Genomic DNA, 17,095 nt, shown 5'->3' on the forward strand with positions numbered 1-17,095 from the left:
TCGCAGCAGAGGGGTGGTATGCTAGACCTTGAGCAGGTTGAAAACAAGCCGTGCAGCCGTCCAGTTCCATTATCACAGTGCTCTTGTACACAAAGCAAGCTCCATAAAGATGTTCTGCAAAGTTTTAGTGAAAGACCTCAAATGTCCTGCAAGACACAAAGGTGTACCTACTTACCACTGATGATATATACTTGGATAAAATGTGCACATTCAACTGTATTCAACTGTATACATAAACATTGCATGAAAAAGAGTAGGCATGTAACAAAGTGTCAATAAGTTTATCTTCTTTAGACATCATTCTTTCATTCATTCATCTTCAGTAAGTTCATTATGCTGATCGGCGCAGAGGTCGATCAGGAAACATTGGGTCTGATGTGATAATAAACCATCCAGGGCACCAGGCACTCACATTTACACATTTATTCACAGCTAGCAGCATCTTAGAGACACCAATCCACCTACGGGCAAGGGTTGGTCCGTGTATGTGTGTGTATGTGTGTGTTCAATGATGGACATGCTAGAGCAGTGGCTGGCAAATTGGAGTCTACAGTCTACAGTACACAACTACATGACCAATATTTTCAACATTAAGTAAATAAATGCAACATAACATTAACAAAGACACTGACATCTGGCATGAATGAACTGCTGGTTTTATTGAACTCAACAGAAATATTGGGGACAATAATTAATCCACATCAATACACAATAGGCCATTTCATATATGTGTGTAAATGGATAAAGGACAGGCTTATTCCCTCATTTAGTATATAATGACTAACATCAGTTATTGTACACATTTATATGATCATGATACTGAAATTTTTCTTGCAACATGCTGTATGTTACAACTTAACGTTGCTTCCATTGTGCTTCAATGGTTGTAAATGAAATCCGAGTAGCTTATTAGTTTAGATTCATCTCATTGTCAAAGGCTCAGCTTGTAGGCATTCACTTTAAAATAATACAAAAAAGAAATTACAAAACATACAAGTTGCACAAAAAAAAGCAAGAACACAAGTATCTCAAAAAACATCGTCCAGAAACAGTGCCGGTAAACAATCAAATATCTTACGTCATTCTCTAAATTTTTGAGGGATTTCATGACACTTGGGTTTGTTACATACTGCATAGAAACCATTACTTTATATAAGTCAGTCGTATACAGAACCAGTGAAGAAGTTTGGACACACTTATGTGTAGAAGGTATTTTTTTAACAATGTATTTCACATTTTAGAAACCAGTCAATTCATCTTTCGTATATGAAAAAAGATTATCATCAACCATATATAAAAAAAAAATGCAAGAACTAAAAAGAAGCAATTACATTTTAGGTTTTTTTTTATATATAGTACTGTGCAAGAGTTTTAGGCAGGTGTGAAAAAATGCTGGAAACAAAGAATGCTTTCCGAAATATAAATAGTGAGTGTTTATTTCTGTCAATTTACAAAATGCAAAGTGAGCAAACAAAAGAAAAATCTAAATCAGATCAATATTTGGTGTTACTAGTTTTTGCCTTTAAACCAGCATGAAGCGATGGCACGACCCCCACAGAGCCCTGATCTCAACATCATCCAGTGTGTCTGGGATTACATGAAGAGACAGAAGGATGTGAGAAAGCCGACATCCACAGAAGATCTGTGGTCAGTTCTCCAAGATGTTTGGAACGACCCACCGGCCGAGTTCCTTCAAAAACTGTGTGCAAGTGTACCTAGAAGAACTGCTGCTGTTTTGAAGGCAAAGGGCGGTCACAGCAAATATTGATCTGATTTAGATTTCTCTTTTTTTCATTCACTGCATTTTGTTCATTTCTGAAAATAAATGTTTAACACTTCCATTATTAAAAGCATTCTTTGTTTACAGCCTTTTTTCACACCTGCCTGAAACTTTTGCCCAGTACTGTATCAGATAACTCAGTGTAGCCCTGATAATACTAGTATCTACTAGTCATACTAGTAGCTTCACCAGAAACCACCTAATGGCTGCTTTTTATTTTAGATATAAAATAACGCATCAAAAACCCAAGCTTAATCCTTCAGAAAGCAGACAGCTGTGTCCCAACTTTTGACTGGTTCTGTTCAGAAGATTATCTTCATATTTTATTCGTTTTAAATTTTGTGTAAAGAGGATCAGAAGGTTTTTTGACTATAGTATTTCCATATTTTTAATGTCTAATACACTTAACTATAAACTATAATGGTTTATACACAGTTTGTAAGTGAAGTGTAATAAAGCGTCCATATAATATTTCTCACCAGGAGGTTATATGCTTATATGAGACAGACGATATAAATTCAAAGTACGCTGTGCTAATTTGAACTGATTCAGGTTTTCCTTCAGATCCTGATCATTTGCAACACATCTTGGGAAAAAAAAACCAACCAAACAAAAAAAAAAACAAGATCTGAGATCTAGTGGTAGATACAAATCTGGGTATCTCCATTTTTAAAATCCGTCAGGAATCCGCTCTTTCTGTCCTACCACAATCCTGCGAGTGTAGTAGCACAGTCAGAAGCGAGAACGCTCTTAACGTCACACTTCCAGCCTGCTCCTGCGCTTTCACTCGTAAGGGCTTGAGAGCTCAGAGTCGCCGAACTGTCCGTCTCTGTGCTTGGAGGTCGGCAGGGGATCCTACTGGTCTACTGGATGTTCTTGTCAGTGCTTTCAGCTTCTGTGCTTCGGGGGAAGTAGACTGTAGTCTTGTGCTCTTCGTAGCGGTCAATGTGCTTCAGGTGGACCACCATGTGCAGGGCGTAGGCGAGGACAAGCAGCAGGATCAGTGACGTGATGAGACCCATGAGGATGGCCGGGGTGAAGAACGTGGCGCAGTCGCTGGCTGAGGAGAACTTGTTCGAGTGGACGTTGAAGGCTTGAATCTGTTGGGAATTAAAGCAGTAGGTGTGCGATGATATTACAAAGCTGTGTAGAAGCATTTGTAAAATTATAACATGGATCTGGGATTATATGTAATCTACAATTAATGTAATACCTTAATGAGATTTTTGACAAAATTGTGATCACATAAGTATTCACACCCCCCTTGCTGTAGTTGCCTGCATTATTATCTCTAAATATTATGGGCTAGTTTGTGTACGTGTACGTCATATCCTCCAATTTTCTCTATTTCAAATCCAGGTTGCAGTACTACAAAATATGGAAATGTCAAAGGGGGTAAATACTTATGCAAAGCCCATTAACTCACAATCAAAGCATGGCGCTCACCTGGAAGTCTGTGAAGGTGATGTGCCAGTTTGCCGCGTTGTCCGTGTTGGAGCACGGCACCAACAGCGTGTCGTATTTCTGCAGGCTGCTGACAAACTGGCAGTGGTACGAGTTGGTGGAAGGAGCGTACACGTCCGTAGCGTTGAACGTGGCCTCGTGTGTCCAGTTGTAGTGGATATGGACGCTGTCCAGGGTGAACCAGTTCTGTCCTGCTGATTCGTAGAACGTGTTGGACATCTGCAGTCTGTGGAAAGCAGGACATGATGTAAGCTCTTGTTCACTTTGCGTGAAATAAATTAGCAGTGCTGGAGATCTGTACCAACCTGATGGAAAGTCCTCGGAGCTCCTCTACGTCTCCAAATCGTATGTTGAGTCTTGGGAGAAATACAAGTGTGACGAAAATAACATGTCGAATGTATGACATATACATTGTTTTTATTTCTGTGCTATGAGATATAGAGTTTTATCATTACTCTGTATGTCACTATACAATCTGAGAGAAAAATAAATACAAAAATGTTAATCTTTACATATGGCCATGCCTGATGGCTACTGCCTTAGTGATTTATTTCTACCGTTCAATCAATCTGTGTATCATTTGTTACTCACGTGGCCTTGTCCTTGCTGCAGAATGAGCCTCTGGTGTCCACTATTGCGTCAGGGCCGAACACTCTCGGTGTGAGATCCACTAGTGTGTGATTTCTGTACCTGATGGCCAGCTTCCTGGCTCGAAACAAGATGCAGGTTTTACCATTATAAACCACATTCAGAGGAGAGTAGGGCATGATTCCTCCGTACTGCAGCAACTTTCTCCTGCTAGGCTTAGATGGCGGCCTCCAGTCATGTAGCTGAAACAGAGCAGGAGATTCGAATGGTTGGAGATTCATTCATTCATTCATTCATTCATTTTCTACCGCTTATCCAAACTTCTTGGGTCACGGGGAGCCTGTGCCTATCTCAGAAGTCATCAAGGCAGGATACACCCTGGACGGAGTGCCAACACATCGCAGGGCACACACACACTCTCATTCACTCACTACGGACAATTTTCCAGAGATGCCAATCAACCTACCATGCATGTCTTTGGACCGGGGGAGGAAACCGGAGTACCCGGAGGAAACCCCTGAGGCACGGGGAGAACATGCAAACTCCACACACACACACACAAGGCGGAGGCTTGATTCGAACCCCCAACCCTGGAGGTGTGAGGCGAACGTGCTAACCACTAAGCCACCATGCCCCCATGTTAAATATTTCTTAAAATCAATTATTTCTTAAATTAAATGATCTATCTATCTATCTATCTATCTATCTATCTATCTATCTATCTATCTATCTATCTATCTATCTAATCCTTAATTTAAGAGCACTAAATTCTGTAAAGATGCGATGCACTGAAACACTGCTAACTGTAATCTGTCTTCCTAAGCCACAGCGCAGCCCGTGTGGGATTGGATCGATCTGGCATGGAAGAGAAGCTCAAGGTCACACTGATGTGCTGGCAGACGAGGCCACACCCCACCTGCAGAGCCGGTCTCATCTCCTCTGCTGCGAACAACGAGCCGTGATCGTACGAGACGCTCTGACTCTCCCCACCGACTCCATCTGGAGAAAACCAAAAAAAAAAAAAAAAAAAAAGGGGTTCCTTATCCAGGGTAATAAATCTACTTTGAAAGAATAAGGTTGCTCAGCGTGTCAGTGTTGCGTAATACAAGCAACAATACGGTGACAATATCAGGTCAGGTATTTATATACAGTATGTCATGTGCAATCACATGCTTATAAAAGCAAATCGGTGTGAAAGGGAAAGAAACAGACTAAATGGCAGCGACTCACTTCCTCTGAATTGGGTGTCTTGTGATGCTCCTTCATCTGAACTGTATAAACAAAAAAAATGCAATGAATTAAAGATTAAAGATGTTTCGTCCGAGGTCTGAAATAGAATAGCTTTTATATACAGCACATCCATTTAATCTATTTTAATCCAGTCTCCTAAGGTTTAAAGAAGTCTGTGTGAATCAACACTGAACACACACACACACACACACACCACGTCACTCAGAGCATCATTTCACTTTGCTCTTCTGTTTTTCTCAACAGCGAGATGTGTATCTGATTAAACAGCCTAATCTCTGCTGTCACGCCTGATAAAATGGGTTTATCCCAGAGGCGCTAGCGAATCTGATTAAGAGACGGCGACATGAGGACACAGACAGTGTAAAGACTTGATCTCCTGTCCCAGGAGCATCAAAAATCACCAGGCTTTGTCAGAGAAGTGGCTTGTGGATGAGGATGAGGGCAGTTGGTGAGCTGCTCGCTTAATGTCAATGTATTGCATGTGTCATCTTACTAGAGTGAGTATTGTAGACTCCGTCCCCTCTGGATGCGGGGTCAGAGACGTTCGGTTATATGATACGTCAGGATGTTCAATGGTGTTACCATGGATACGTTAAAATATAAACGCAGTCTTGCTCTTAGGTAGGTTGAACAATAGATCGACAGATCGACAGATAGATAGATAGATAGATAGATAGATAGATAGATAGATAGATAGATAGATAGATAGATAGATAGATAGATAGATGGATAGATGGATAGATGGATGGATAGATGGATAGATGGATGGATGGACAGTGGTTGATTGAGAAGAGGACTGGTTTGAGATGGCTACATTACCAGAATATAACCACTCTTTACAACCATGGTGCACAGAAAAGCATATATATTATCAGCCGAGAACATGAACCGGAGATGTCGCCTGGCCTGCTGAGTCTTGCCTTGTGTCTACAGTCTACAGACTGGTGGTGCTGGTGGTTGGTGTGGGTAGAATGATAAGGGGAAGGTTTTCTTGACACACTTTGAACCCTTTCATACTGTACCAATCAAGCCTCGTTTGAATGCCTCAGCTTATCTCATCATGCGCTTCCCTTCTGTTTTAACACAAAGAAGAGATTCTATCCAGTCTAATCCTGTATTATCACGGCCTTTCTAATAAAGAGGTCAGTGAGCAACACACTGTAGTAATATACTGTACTACTCCAGCTTAGAAGACAGTGTGGATGTTCGTGTAATGTATATTCTCAATGATCCCAGTTCTGACTCATCCCAGCTCGGAGGAAGAAAGTTTTCCAGGCACACAAGAAAAGGTCTTGGAGCAGCGAGGCGCTGACAGGCGAGGAGCGCCGAGCCCTCTGAGTTATTGCATTCAGCAGATGTCAGTGATATGTAACTATATTTAGCCCAGCAGTGAGTAATCATTTATCCGAGCCTGTGAGACGTCCAAACTTAGCAGCGTGAGCCAACACCAGCAATAAATCCCCCTAAAAAAACGCCACCCTGATCAAACTCGTCTTTTCAAACACTTGGAACGCTGAGTGTGATGGTGATAAAACAAGACCAGACACCGGGTCTGTCGTTTTCTCTGATTCAGCGACAGCTTAAAGGATCTACCTGCGTCACAAGCACCTGAACATGTGGGTCAATCTGCTGGCGACGGTGCGGTTAACGGAAGAGATACACCTCTACGGGATGAAATCAGTGCCTGCTCAGTGACTCTCCTGGTTGGATGAATAATGTTGTCTAAAGAGTTCAGTATAAATATAGCTACTGATTACAGAGCACAACACACATGAGCTTAGATTGTGCTGACATTAAATATGCATCCAAAATACAAATCACATTTCCAGTTTTTTTCACAGCCCTTGCTGAATCTCCGACGTCCATGTTAAGTTTAACGGCTCATTTATGACAACGGCACGTTAAAACCTTTCATCTAGCCAAAATATTGTTTAAAAAAAATCACATTATATACCAGCAAAGGTACCATTCTAGTGCCTGCATATATTTTTTTTAGCTAAATCCAGTCGTCACTTTGATACAGAATTCACACTGAGGCCTATTTGTGATAACTGAAGTTAGTAATTTACTTCAATAACAGGATCAAGTAGAACATTAGGATGTAGGATGTCAAGTAGGATATTTCCAAATGACATGTTTATGTATATTCATAAAAACCTGGCATATTAATGTAGGTAATGGAAGTAAGGTGTGGACATCAGACCAGGTTTTCATTTAAATGATTTAATTCATTTCAATTATTAATGGTTCGTCACTGTTTTGAACAAATATGTTTTAATTGTTTGAGTGTAATTAGAGAGCCACTGCTGGGCTCTTGAGCAAGACACTAAACCTATAAAAGCTCGCTGTCAGAAAAAGTGAGCCAATTTTTGCTCCTCGAGGTTCAAAAAGATGAAAAAGAACAAATTTGTTCATTACAATAAGTGCAAATTTGGTGAAATTTTGTCAAGTTATATTAATGTTTATGGTAGCTGATGTTCTGAAGTATCTGAACTGCATTATTAAAAGATTTAGCTTGGAGGCACGCTTTCAATGTTAGGTCATTTTTTACTCACTGTGAGTTCTGTGGGTGTCATCGAATGTGTGTAACAAGGGATAGCTCAGTGGTTAAGGCGACGGACTACTGATAAGATTGTCGTGAGTTCAAATCCTGGGACCACCAAGCTGCCACTAATGAGCCCTTGAGCAAGGCCCTTAACCCTCAATTACTCAGTTGTATAAATGAGATAAATGTATGTCACTCTGGAGAAGTGCATCTGCCAAAATACCATAAATGTCAAAATAAAATGTGTTTAAACCACTAAACCCAGCTCTGGTCTTAATGTGCTATTTCTGTATCAGCATAAACAATTAAAACTCAACTTAAATGAGAACAAAATGTCATTTTAAGGACGTTCATTAAATACTGAAGTGCTCTTTCTTTCAAAGGGATTCTTCCTCAAAGCTTTTCTCAGATAGACAACTAAAGAGCATTTCGGGGTTTTAAACAGCGTACTGATATTTTTACTAAAGCTGCTAAAGAAGGTTCCACCACACTCATAAATTAAAAGCAAGTCAATCTATTTTTTTAAGGTGATAAAGTACTAACGGTCTGGATTCTTCCATGTTTATAATTCGACCGGATAAAATAGTCTGTTACAGGAATAAAAATAAACATAAATATGAAGTTGCAACTAAGCTCTTTGCCCACTTATAAACTGCTAGAGCTCTACGTGCTCGGAGTTGTAAACTTATTTTAATCCTTCACTGTACATGGCTTTGACTGAAAATGATGCAATATGTTGTAACCTGTATTTATTTATATATTTTTAAAAAACTCAACTTTATTGGCTAAGAAAGCTGAGGCAAAAGGGACCAAACATGGTGCAGAGGTGTCTTCTGAAGAAAAAAAAAACATATTTTCCATAAAGATTTGTCTGTGACGATCATATCTTGGTGATTAGAGGTCTTGGTAAACATGTATGAAATTCCGAGCCATTCAAAATTTTGGGACACTTGTGTCACGAATCAAAATAATGATTTAGTTTCAGGCACCATCTGGTGGATAGAGAGACGTACAAAAGACCCCAACATTCTGCCATCTTGTTGAAGCCTCTGAAGTTGCCACCATATGGGTAATTTCTCCACTCTCTCACACACACAGACAAAATAAAATGTTTACCAGTCTGGTGTGACACTTTTGCACATCTGTAAACAGCTGATGATTTGTTTTCCTCATATTACGGAGATAATCGAATATTTCTGATGTTTCTTCCAAAGTTACCACACTTCAAGATGGTGCATCAAGCCATCAATGATTTTTATGGAACTCTTGCAATCGGTGAACATTTGATGAACAAAAGGTGTATCTTGATCTAGATCCTGATTCCTTATAAGCATGATTTGTGTGAACAAAGGCGGATTGCTGAAGTTGGAATGCACGTTCATGTTTGAGGGTTGAACACAGTGCAGGTTTGAAGCAGATTCTCATCAGCACCACTGCACTGACAGCATCCTCATCTCATCCTCATCATCCTCCACATTCCTTCACTACACTATTATACACGATCCATCTACTGCACTACATCTACAACCTCTTGTAAAAGACACACACATCTATGAGGCTTTATTTCAGGCTGAGATATGGATTTGCCTTCTTTCCGATGGATTTTCTCTCGCGTTTCAATGCAGATACAACACACATCAGCAGCAGACAAAAGCAGCACAATGCACCTCTTTCACCTTTCTATTATATTTCAGCTTATTTTATACTGCCTGTATATGCAAAGAAATATATACATCAAAAACATTGCAACATGACTAGTCTGATTATTATTATTATTATTATTATTATTATTATTATTATTATTATTATTATTATTATTATACTAGCACAGGTACATTTCAGGTGAATTTAATCCTTTTTCCTTACCTTCCCTCGGCAAAAGCAGGCACTTGTTCATAAGACGAAGATATCTGCAGGAAAATAACTGAAAATAAAGCCAAAGACATCGGTGCTGCCATGTATACATGTAAAACCTTCAGAGCATCAAACGAAGACTGCTGCTTCATAATCTGCCCCGATAAAGGAACAAACCCTCTCTCTGATTGGCGTGAGCGGCAGCCAATCAACGCGCAGAGGCGGACAATCTTGCATCCTGACCACGCCTACTTTCTCAACCTAAACCACCAAACACGACGCATAAACACATAGGTTTTGCACCCTCTAACCTTTTTACAAGTAAACATGAAATACATTAAAGTATATATGTCAATGATCTGGACACTTGGCCTTTTACAGTATGTTTTTTTTTGGAACATCTCCCCTGTTTTGCTGTTATAAAAACATACACTTTTCTTCTGGAAAGGCCTTCTGGGGATCATGAGTGAAATGAGACACTGATGTTGGGATTCGAGTTCATCTTAAAGGTGTTCAGTGGGGTCGAGGTCACGCTTTATACACATCAATATGGTCTTAATTAAATGTCGGGCCAAAAAACATCCAGTGAAGCCCGTGTCCGTATCAGGAACCAATGAAATTATTCCTCGTTAACTCATACAGTAAAAATCCACATGAATAGAGATTCTAAGTTTGTAACTCTCTGCTTTGGATGGTGAGTCATCTTTTGATGGATGGTGATGGTCTCAGATCCTTGGTTTTACAGCCTAAAGTCCAGGATCACTTGCATACAAGTCAACCATAGTGTGTCTGTTTGGAAAAGAGATAAATCCAGTCTACAGGAACTGGATCTGGACAAGTTGGCAATAAACCTAATCATATATATTAATGTTTCTCATCTCATCTCATTTTCTACCGCTTTATCCGAACTACCTCGGGTCACGGGGAGCCTGTGCCTATCTCAGGCGTCATCGGGCATCAAGGCAGGATACACCCTGGACAGAGTGCCAACCCATCACAGGGCACACACACACACTCTCATTCACTCACACATTCACACACTACAGACAATTTTCCAGAGATGCCAATCAACCTACCATGCAAGTCTTTGGACTGGGGGAGGAAACCGGAGTACCCAGAGGAAACCCCCGAGGCACGGGGAGAACATGCAAACTCCGCACACACAAGGCAGAGGTGGGAATCGAACCCCGACCCTGGAGGTGTGAGGCGAACGTGCTACCCACTAAGCCACCATGCCCCCCTATATTAATGTTTAATTATTAATATTTTTTAAACTTGATTCAAGGTCCCTGTAGACTCACATGGAACAAGTACAACTTAAACTTACTACAAGATTCTGCACGTTTATGAGTGAGTGTATATCAATTGTATACAATGATTTACACCGTACATCTAATTTACACCGTTCGACCACTCGCCATAACAAAAAACATAGAATGGAATTAGTTCCAACTTTGTGGTTATACAATTCTTCACATTTCTGAGAAGGCTTTATTTGTTGCCCCATTCAGCCACAAGCGATCAGACATTGGTGTCTGCAAAAAAAAAAAAAAAAAAAAAAAAAAAAAAAACCTGATCTGTGTTGAATTTGTTGAATTTAGGTTTTCAGTGGGTTTAAAGTCAACATGACAATGTAGATAAATTGTACCACTACATTGGTGTTATGGTCAGGTGTCCATGTGCATGGCATTACATTTACAAATACAAAAAAATATAAATTAATTGCTTAGATTAAGCAATTAATTTGATCAGTTTGGTCAATTTGATTAAAAAGACAGATAGTATGTTATGTATTATGATTATGATGATGATGATGATGATGATGATTATTATTATTATAATTATTATAATTATTATAATTATTATGATGATGGTGGTGGTGGTGATGATGATGATGATAATGATGATGATAATGATGATGATGGTGATTATTATTATTATTATTATTATTATTATTATTATTATTATTATTATTATTATTATTATTATTATTATATAACCGAGTCTAAGTATAACGTGTATAACAATGAAAGCTACTCTTTTATAAACAGGCATTTTTATAGACACCTCTAAAACCAGCGTAAGCGACAATTTCGCAAAGCATTGTGGGATCTCTCTTTCCTCTCGGACTTCCATCCAGGCGACATGGGTACGTGCTTCAGTCCAACTCAAACCTCCATTAAATCTCTTACACGTCTAATGTCCGTTTCACTAATGACTTATAAACCCAGATAGTACACTTATACACTCGGACTCGGTGCTTAAGCGTGTGTTTGTGGTGTAATTGTGAGGTTTTTTATCGTGTTTCCGAACACTGCGGAGGCGCCGCCACGCGCACTGAGAGCTAATGTGGCTAACTTAGCCTCACTGTGCGCGAGGCATATATACACCCAAAATAATGTGATAAATCTAGTAACAAAGCATAATAACTGATTAAAATGTTAGTTTGGTGTTAAATGTTTGTATCGATGTTATGGGAGATTTATCGCTTATTCAGGCGTTATAATAGTCAAGAGACACGGCTGTGTCCTAAACCGCTTTCTTCTTTCTTTCTTTTTTTTTTTAAACGAAGTGCACTAGGCGCATCTAGTGCCCTAGTTATAATACATCTGCAGTTTATCCGGACGCTTTTTGATTCATTCTGTGTTCGATATTGTTCTTGTGTCCTGTAGGTAAATGCCGTGGATTGCGTACAGCCAGAAAGCTGCGGGATCACCGCCGTGAGCAGAAATGGCATGATAAACAGTACAAGAAGGCTCATTTGGGCACTGCCCTGAAGGCTAACCCCTTTGGAGGAGCTTCACACGCCAAAGGAATCGTGCTTGAAAAAGTGTAAACAGTTTAGATTCTTGCTTTTCTCCCTCTAAATTGTCACGTCAAAGAACAACAATCAAGCTCCTGTTCACTAGTTGATTACTTTCCTATGCTAGCACTCCAACTAGTGCACTATTGTGCCAATACTTGCCTTTTTCTCAATCTCCATTGTATTGTATTAGACATTTAAGACTTGATCTACAATCGACGTTCTTGTAAATTAGTTGCAGTAGAAATGTCATGGATACTTAATGCCCTGGTGAAATAATTGCTTTAGTAATGTTATTCCCTTTCTCATCTAGCTCAAGTAGCTGATTAAGTGTTTGAGTGATTTCTGTAAATGCGGTGACCTCCGCATCATCTTTGAAGAAAGGGTGGATGCTGATAGGATCCTTAGGTTTGTTCTTGGGGTAAAAATCATGACGCCGTCTGTACATCATGGGTTTTGTGGAAGCAAACCTTTGATTAATATCCAGTGGATACAAGTGTATTGATGTTAGTGTAAATATCTTAGTATTTTGAGTCCATTTTATAGCAACATTTTATGTTGAACATCATGAGCAGTTTATGATGGGTTGCGGTAATGGTTATTGTTATAATTATTCATATGCTCACTGCTGTAAATAAACCTGAAGTACCAAAGATTTTTAGTTTTCCTCTAAGATCAACAAATATTAAGGTCTTAACAGCACTGTGTTTCTTCCCAGATGATGCAGAGGAGGTCATTGGCCTCTACAGAAATTATTCAAATGCTTGAGTCTTTCTTTTGTTAAGCAAGGTTTTTAAAATCGTTTGCTAGTTTTAATCTTGCTCTCTGAATTATGATTGTTTGCAGGCTTTCTTAAATTCACTCAAAGCTCTTCATGAATGATTTAATCGAGCTTTAATGTAAATCGATTAAATCAAAATGGAGATTGTGTTTCAGTATAATTAGCTTTATTTCTGTATAAGCTATTGCGCTCATGAACGATGACTGCTCTCGTTTAGATGCGCGTGTTCAAATGTTTGTCTTTCTATTAACGCTCAGTCAACAGTTTATCTGATGTGTGCAGTCTACGCAGCAGTTGCAAATGTTCTGCCATTCCCTCTTAAGTGCAAGAAAACATTTTTTAATTGATACAGCAACAGCTGTGAATTATTTTTTTAATAGGAGGAGCTACTTGAGATGTCTCTCTTGTATTCCTTTCAGTGGAAATGACAAGCTTAGGGAATAATACTGCATGTTTCAAGGCACTTAATTGATTTCAAGTATTTGATCTCGAATGTAGCTTAAATGCTTGACTTCCTGTTTCCCTCCACAGTGGTGTTGAAGCCAAGCAGCCCAACTCTGCTATTAGGAAGTGTGTCAGAGTCCAGCTGATCAAGAACGGCAAGAAGATCACTGCGTTCGTTCCCAACGACGGTTGCCTGAACTTCATTGAGGTGCGTTTGTAGTTCCTGGTTCCCTTTTTTTTTTTTAATGTTGACTGCATTCTGAAAGAATCATGAAATTGATACCTATTTGACTTTTATGGCTGTGTTTTGTGCAGGAAAACGATGAGGTTCTGGTTGCAGGATTTGGTCGTAAAGGACACGCCGTGGGTGATATCCCTGGAGTCCGTTTCAAGGTGGTAAAGGTGGCCAACGTTTCTCTCCTGGCCCTCTACAAAGGCAAGAAGGAGAGACCTAGGTCATAAATATATAATGCCCAGAACACAATAAATCAATGTTTTTCAACAACCAAACTGTGTGGCTTGTATTTATTTATTTTAAGGATTAGTGTATTAATACTAATAACCTGTACTGACTGAAAGGTTGGAAACTTACATTCACAAAAGTTGAAGTTTCATGAACTTTTCTTATGAAATTTCAAAAATTTTAATGGGTTTTAAAAATATGGAAAAGTTTTATTTTACTACCACATGGCTCATGTTTAAAAGACAAAACAACAATGATGTACAAACTTTATTAGAGGCTGTTGTGATGAAACCTTTTATATTGTGACCTGATGTAATGGGGTTGTTGAGCATGATTTGTTGTAAATGAGCTTTATAGGAACAGGTATAGGTTTCTGTTTGCTTTCTCAGACAACTAAGCATTGCAACAGAGTACGTTTCAATAAATGGCAACAAAATATCTGGATGACTTCTCAGTGGGGTGTTGATTTCCACAAGATGTACAAAATGGAAGTCAATAAGAAGTGCAGCTTCAAAAGAAACCAAACATTCTTACAGTTCTTGCATGTAACATACAAGTGAACACTGTTTAATTAACTGACATGAGAAATCATTTTGTTTTACACTCTACTGTGCGGTTAGTGTTTATAACCTTGATCTCAATGACTTGTGAGGGCAGAAAATTTCTTAATACACACTTAGGGAAGATTATTGGATTTATCGTCTCTAAGCAACCAAGTACGAGAATAATCATACTCCGAAGCAGATATATAAGCTGTAACATGCCATTACTTTTTTATTACTGGATGTGACGGGTGAAGTCGTGGAGAGTAAACACGTTGATTACAGACTGAACGTAGGCTGTTGGCTGTCTGCCCTCTTGGTCGTGTGAAACCAACTGACCGCAAAAGTCCCTGCTGTGCTTCATTATAGAGAGCAGACGGTGCTGAGCTGACTTTGAAAGCAGAGCCAGGACACAACAGCTTCGATAATAGAAATATACATCACCCATGTGGTACTGAGAGCAAACTAACTTCCTTTTGGCAAATTGAGCAGGTCTGTTCGTTGCCTGATGATTTCCTGGGAAGCCTGTAATTATATTCTTGTATCTATAATTAAATTGATACAGTATACACTGAATATAGCCATGAATATTTTTATATATGAAGATCAAATGATCTTGCATAATTCCCTGTTGGTATATTCTGAAAGGCACATGCCCCAAGATGATCATGATTGTTATAAACCTAAATAAATGTTGCATTAACACACCTTTTGGCTTCTGAGTCCCATATTTTGTAGGGGGCAGCTGCTGTTTCTGGAACATTAGCCATTGAAAGCACATGGGTGTGAAAAGCTGACCGTATGCTCAGTTGCCTTCGACAGCATCGGCGTTCGTGATTTTCTCCATCTGACTTGCGATGTTTTCCCATATGTGCTAGTAATATTACCTTTAAAGCTGTGGATCGAGTTTACGTTAAGTTAATTTAATTACACACTCTATATGGCTGAAAGGTTGCGATCACCCGAGCATCCCATGCTGTACATGTGTGCTTGGTGAGCATCATGTTCCCAGATTTAGTCCTGGATTTGCTTTTATAATAACTTCCACTCTACTGGGAAGGCTTTATGTAAGTTTTTGGAGTATGGCTGTAGGGATTTGTGTTTATTCCACTACAAGAGCATTAGTGAGATCAGACACTGAGGAGGTCGGGGACGTAGATTTGTTCCAGTTCGTATGAAATATATTCAGAGGGGGTGAGGTCAGGTCTCTGTTTAAGACATTCAAGTCCAGGCCAGGTGTCCATTTACTTTTAGCCACATAGTGTACTTAAGGGATTAAAGTGGTATCTTAGTTCAAATCTAAACTTTTGTTTTAATATTTTTCAGTCCAACATCAAACTTTGTTTGTGGAAGCTGATTTAGTGACGTCCACAAAACCCGAACCTGAAAATGTCAAAATGGTGACCAAGCTGTGAACGATTGCTTTCAATTCATACACTAAATCATCCAATAATGAAGCTCAGCCACTGCAGCATGTCAGCTTCTTTTTTACATATTGCCTTGTTCAGTATCGCTCTCAGCAGGTCACTATGCCGATGCCTCGGCCCCTCGCAGAAGTCATGCTGGAGCCATCACACACGCTGCACTCACACTGCTCTGTAGGAGAAAGCTGTGTGATGTGAATAACAATGGGAGATGTTTCACCGCAGCCACTTGATGATATGAAAGACTGAGTTATAATTAGTTACCTGAAATTAGTGCTGGTTTTTGTTTTTGTTTTTTTTCTTTCTTTTTTTTTATTTTGAGGGCAGACACACGATACATTCCTGTTTAGAGACCAAGGAAGCTGTTGCTAAGCAACTTGGAAAAAGAAATGACAGGCATAGACTATTGAGTAGTTGTTGGGTTTTTTTTTATAGAAAATAAATGGGAATTAGAAATGTTCTGAGGGAACTCAAAGCATTAGAGTTTCTCGAGATCTTCTGACAATAAAATTCGATATATATTAATAATAGTGATATAATTCCTAGCGGTCGACATGAACAATTTGTTGCAGTGACAAACCGTAAAGTAAACACAATTCACCGGTTCAAAGGCTGCTTTATTTATCCAGTATAAATAACCTGTATTCTGTAATACTATGTAAATAAGTCCCTTAATCTGTAGGAAGCAGACTGAATGAAGATTCAGTTGAGTCACTAATAAGGTACACTTTAAATGATGGTAAGGTTTAAAAAAAATATAGCAGAGAAAATACAATATAAATTGGTCCGAGGCCAAGAGTTGATTTAGCTCATATGAACAAACTTGATTTAGCTCATATGTTAATTACATTATTTTTTATTGCAGCACAAATAACACACGATTAAAGTGAATACAATCATTACACGAAGGAAATATTAAAATCAACCAACAAATGACAAAAAATGCTTCGCGTACATAGACAGAGACAAGCACAATATCAAGATAACACAGAACTTAAAACAAGTCTAAGGGATGAAATTCATTCATTTATTCGTTCATTCATTTTCTACCGCTTATCCGAACTACCTCGGGTCACAGGGAGCCTGTGCCTACAGTATCTCAGGTGTCATCGGGCATCAAGGCAGGATACACCCTGGATGGAGTGCCAACCCATCG

At 39.1% G+C, this 17,095-nt stretch overlaps 2 protein-coding genes across 2 annotated transcripts; one reads left to right on the forward strand and one right to left on the reverse strand.

Moving 5' to 3' along the window:
- Positions 1-734: 734 nt before the first annotated feature.
- On the reverse strand, positions 735-9,641 carry atp6ap1la (ATPase H+ transporting accessory protein 1 like a). The gene is made up of 7 exons (XM_027167697.2): positions 9,495-9,641; positions 5,063-5,103; positions 4,749-4,831; positions 3,836-4,074; positions 3,550-3,600; positions 3,227-3,470; positions 735-2,880 (listed from the first exon to the last, which is right to left on the reverse strand). The coding sequence occupies exons 1-7, from the start codon at positions 9,632-9,634 to the stop codon at positions 2,644-2,646; spliced, it is 1,035 nt and encodes a 344-aa protein (XP_027023498.1). The 5' UTR covers positions 9,635-9,641; the 3' UTR covers positions 735-2,643.
- Positions 9,642-11,518: 1,877 nt separating this feature from the next.
- Positions 11,519-14,020, forward strand: rps23 (ribosomal protein S23). The gene is made up of 4 exons (XM_027167648.2): positions 11,519-11,631; positions 12,155-12,314; positions 13,598-13,718; positions 13,826-14,020. The coding sequence occupies exons 1-4, from the start codon at positions 11,628-11,630 to the stop codon at positions 13,970-13,972; spliced, it is 432 nt and encodes a 143-aa protein (XP_027023449.1). The 5' UTR covers positions 11,519-11,627; the 3' UTR covers positions 13,973-14,020.
- Positions 14,021-17,095: the final 3,075 nt, after the last annotated feature.

Source organism: Tachysurus fulvidraco, chromosome 2 (genome assembly GCF_022655615.1).
Source record: "Tachysurus fulvidraco isolate hzauxx_2018 chromosome 2, HZAU_PFXX_2.0, whole genome shotgun sequence".
Lineage (NCBI taxonomy): Eukaryota > Metazoa > Chordata > Actinopteri > Siluriformes > Bagridae > Tachysurus > Tachysurus fulvidraco.